Genomic DNA, 3,625 nt, shown 5'->3' on the forward strand with positions numbered 1-3,625 from the left:
CAAAATACTTAGAGTCACGGCTAGGCTCAAGGTGTAAAGCACCAAAGAAAAGAAAAGAAAAAGCTGTGTTCAAGAATCAATTGGAGCCTAAAAAAGAGAATCTCTAATATCATCCGAGTTCTAGTTCTGAAAGATATCAATATTTATGAGCTTCAAAGCATGGTGAGATGCCAAAGCTATTCAGAAATAGAGTGTCATTAACCCCATTCAGTAACTAGACCTGAGCTTAAATGAATACCCAAGTCTCAAGTATTTTCTCCTCTTGGTCCTATACTGTTTTGGTTGCTTAAGGACAAGCAACAATTTAAGTTTGGTGTTGTGATGCGTGAGCATCTTGTACCTTTTTTCTAGTCATTTTCTATTTATTTTTAGTTAGATTTTATTTAATTTCATAGTATTTTGATGCAAAAACTCTCTTTGGATGCTACTTTGAGTTGTTCTTGTGTTTTTATGATTTCAGGTGAAATTCGAACAGTTTGGCAGAGTTCTGAGCTGAAAACAGAAAAGCTGGTAGCACCCTCCCTGGGCGCTAAATGGCCAGCCGGCGTTTAGCGCCAGCAAGGCCCACGAGATAGAAGCATTCTGCCCCCTCTAGGGTAATAAACGCCCACTATGGCGTTTAGCGCCAACAACCTGTCTGAATTCACACTCTTGGATGCATCTAAAGTGGATTTAGCATTTATTAGCTTTATTTTATTTTCTCTTTGTAATTTTTATTTACAAACAATATCTTTTAGTTTTAGAATTTAATATTTTTATTTTATTTTTGAATCAAATTAGGTTAGATATAAAAGGGAAAAGATTCTCTCTTTAGGGATTCGGACCTTTAGATGTTTTTGCTTCACTTTTGGAAGAACTCTAGTTTTCTCTGTAAGTCATGAGCAACTAAACCTCCTTGGTTAAGATTGGGAGCTCTGTTTATTTCTATGGATTAAGATTAATGTTTTTCTATTTTAATTAATGTACTGATTTAGTTTCAAGGAATTGTTTTCGTTCTTATGAATCTGGGTGGAATGAGAGTATGACCCTTATTCTACATGAGTTCTTGTGATTCTCGAGAGAGTTATCTCGCATTGAACAATAGCTTGAAAACATTTCTCCTAAATTGCTAATTACATGAACTAATTGGGATATGTGACATATAATTCTGTTAGCTTTGGATAATTAGGGTTTCTGTGGCTATAAACTAGTTTTTGAACTTAACCTTCTAATCGGAATTAAGTGACCACGAGAGTGGCGGTTAATGAAGGTTAGAAAAGATTAAATCACTAAGAGATTAGGGTTTAATCATTTATAGTTTGCCATGAAATGAATCATGTATTGTTAAAATAGTTGGTAAGAACTTTTAATCCGAAAAAGTAAACTTCTCTGAAACCTTAACTGTTTTCTCTTATAGTTTTCACACCAAACTCGTTTACTGCCTTGTTTACTTTATTGCTTACTGTTTATGCATTTTCAACTCAACAACAATCTTTTCTATTTGCCTAACTAAGCCAATTAGATAACCATTGTTGCTCAATCCAGCAATCCTCATCGAATCGACCCTCATTCACCTGAGGTATTACTTGGATGACCCAGTGCACTTGCCGGTTAAGTTGTGCACATTCCTCTGTTTGCACACCATCTACCCATGTTGGACTCCATTTGTTATTTCTTCCTTTTCTCTCTCAAGCCTACTAAGCTATCTTGGTGTAACCAAACCAATATAGCCACTAAGAGACTTTTGGTTCCTTGCCATAACCCTCATGATATGTACTTTGATCTATTCCAACATTGTGATGATTGGCTTGCCTCTATATTTCAGAATATTTCCATTGAATGTCTCACAGTTGTTGTTAGTCATACTGTCCACCTTTGGCCACTCACTAAAATGTGCCTTTGCCCAAGTCTTTGGGTCAAGTCTGTCTAAGTATTCCCAGGCAACATTGTTGATTCGCTTTAACCTCATCATTGCAGCCTCAAACTCATGAACAACGGTGACTCTACAACATTCCCAGACTGCCCCCTTTCAACTGCTTATCCTTCCACCTTTTAGTGAAGTTGCCCCTTTCAACAGAGGATCATGGGTGAACAATTTAGCAGTCCAGACCCTGTGAATGGTTCTTTGTTTTTATCTGCAGAGTTTATTGGGGTTGAAGATACCTATGCAAGCTATGTGACGTATGCGAAGGGTATTGATTTTGCCATGCAAAAGGGAGATTCTATTAAAGACGAGGAGGAAAATTTTGTCAGGAAGTTTTTCTACTACAATCGGCAAGGGGTGCGGGAAAAGAAGCACTATAAGAGGGTTGACAGAAAAAGACCCCATAAACCGGAGACAAGAACAAATTGCAATACCAAGCTTGTTATGTTTCTGGACAAAAGTTGTGGGAAGTGGCGGATGAAGGCATTGGTTGAGGAACATAATCACGACTTGTCGTCCCCAGTGTTCACTAATATAATGGCACCGCATAGGAAGATCACAGAAGGTCACAAAGCGCATATACATAGCATGCATGAAGCCGGTTTCCATACAACTCAAATCATGGGCTTCTTTGCCCATATGTGTGGTGGATATCACAATCTTAACCTCATAAGTAAGGACTTGTATAATTATATGGATGGAGTTAGACAATTCAGAATAGTGGAGGGAGATGCAGCGCAACAATAAGCTACTTAAAGGACAAGGCTGAGTTGGATCCTATGACAATTGTGCAGTATACGTATTATACTGAGAAGCACCTTAGTCACATGTTTTGGTCAGATATGGACACATACAGCATGATTATGAATACTTCGGTGATGTGTTGGGATTCGACTCGACGTATAAAAAAATTTATACATAAAAAATACAAGAAATAATATCTTAGGAGTTATTAATCTCACAGGAGAAGATAAATTAAATAAAAAAAAATAAGCATAAAGTGATAATAACAGTATAACAATTAATAAAATTTAGTCTAAAATGCTATCATAATAAGGAGATAATAATATCATAACAATTGATTAAAAGGAACAATATAGAAAAAATTAATTATACTAACCAAAGAATCACAAATAGTAAAAAATTATAATTTAAAATAGTTTAAAAAATAAAAATATCGACAGTTTGGATAGCTACATAATGAGTATTTATGTTTGGTACAAATAGTAACTTTTTAACAAAACTATTTAATTGTTTATGGAGGAATTAAAAAAAATAATTTCTATTATAACAAAAAGCTTTTTATCATTCTTCTTTTAAAATAAGTACTTTTCGAAATAAAAACCTAAATACAAAATAACTTATTTATAAATTACTTTTAACATAAGTATTTATTATTTCGACTTTTTTTCTAAAATGAACTTAATTAAGTTGATTATTCAAACTGGACCTTAAGATTACCCTTTTTAGGAGACTTCTACCTTTCATATTTTAATTTTGTTAAAAAAACTCTAATATCATTTTAATTTAATTTTAAACTTTTAAGATAAATAAAAAAGATGTGACTATTTATGCATTTCATAATTTAAAAAATATTTATTATCGAGGAAGTTAAAAATATTCTAGAGGGGGAGAAAAAGACAGATGGAGAGAATTAGAGTTGAAGAACTACTTGTTGAACTACTATTTTTTTTTAATTTGAAAAAAAAAATAAGAATCAAA

The 3,625-nt window shown here is 33.7% G+C and overlaps 1 protein-coding gene across 1 annotated transcript; it reads left to right on the plus strand.

The window, feature by feature from the left end:
* The first annotated feature begins 2,062 nt into the window (after nucleotides 1-2,062).
* On the plus strand, nucleotides 2,063-2,650 carry LOC107610743 (protein FAR1-RELATED SEQUENCE 5-like). The gene has a single exon (XM_016312746.1). It carries the CDS (start codon nucleotides 2,063-2,065, stop codon nucleotides 2,648-2,650), a length of 588 nt encoding a protein of 195 aa, XP_016168232.1.
* The last annotated feature ends 975 nt before the right edge of the window (nucleotides 2,651-3,625 follow it).

Source organism: Arachis ipaensis, chromosome B8 (assembly GCF_059453495.1).
Source record: "Arachis ipaensis isolate K30076 ecotype BB chromosome B8, ASM5945349v1, whole genome shotgun sequence".
Classification (NCBI taxonomy): Eukaryota; Viridiplantae; Streptophyta; class Magnoliopsida; order Fabales; family Fabaceae; genus Arachis; species Arachis ipaensis.